The 549-nt window shown below is 52.5% G+C and overlaps 1 protein-coding gene across 1 annotated transcript in view; it reads left to right on the forward strand.

The window, feature by feature from the left end:
- NOD2 (nucleotide binding oligomerization domain containing 2) overlaps positions 1 to 549 on the forward strand; it is a 22320-nt gene that overhangs the window by 8887 nt on the left and 12884 nt on the right. Inside the window, exon 5 of the mRNA XM_015572641.1 lies at positions 3 to 63. Within this exon, the coding sequence (XP_015428127.1) occupies positions 3 to 63 (61 nt within the window). The remainder of the gene's footprint in view (positions 1 to 2; positions 64 to 549) is intronic.

A 549-nucleotide genomic window follows, 5' to 3' on the forward strand; every position in this document is an offset into this window, starting at 1 on the left:
CGCCGTGGGCGACGTCGGCGTGGAGCAGCTGCTGCCCTGCCTGGGCATCTGCAAGGCTCTGTAGTGAGTGTCCTGGGCGATGCTGGTGGGTGAGGTGAGGATGGCGTCACCATGCAGGTGCAGGTGTGGGGGCCCCTGTGGGGATCCCGGTGGTCAGGCCCAGCCTGCAGCCTCTCTGTACAGCCCCGGCCGGGTCCTTCCCCCAGTCTGGGCCTTTGTTTATGTTATTATTTTAAAATGTTTTTTTTTAAAAATTGATTTCAGAGAGGAAGGGAGAGGGGGAGAGAGATGGAAACATCAATGATGAGAGAGAATCACTGATTGCACGCTCCTCACTGGGGATCGAGCCTGCAACCCCGGGCCTGTGCCCTGACCGGGACTGGAACCGCGACTCCTGGTTCATAGGTCGATGCTCAACCACTGAGCCACGCCGGCCGGGCTATTTTATTTTTTGTATTTATTTCAGGTGCACAGCATCGTGGTAAAACACTCATATAATTTACATATATCACACTATTTACATACAATTTGCATGTATTACATATAATT

Source organism: Myotis davidii, unplaced genomic scaffold (assembly GCF_000327345.1).
Source record: "Myotis davidii unplaced genomic scaffold, ASM32734v1 scaffold328, whole genome shotgun sequence".
NCBI classification, from domain to species: domain Eukaryota; kingdom Metazoa; phylum Chordata; class Mammalia; order Chiroptera; family Vespertilionidae; genus Myotis; species Myotis davidii.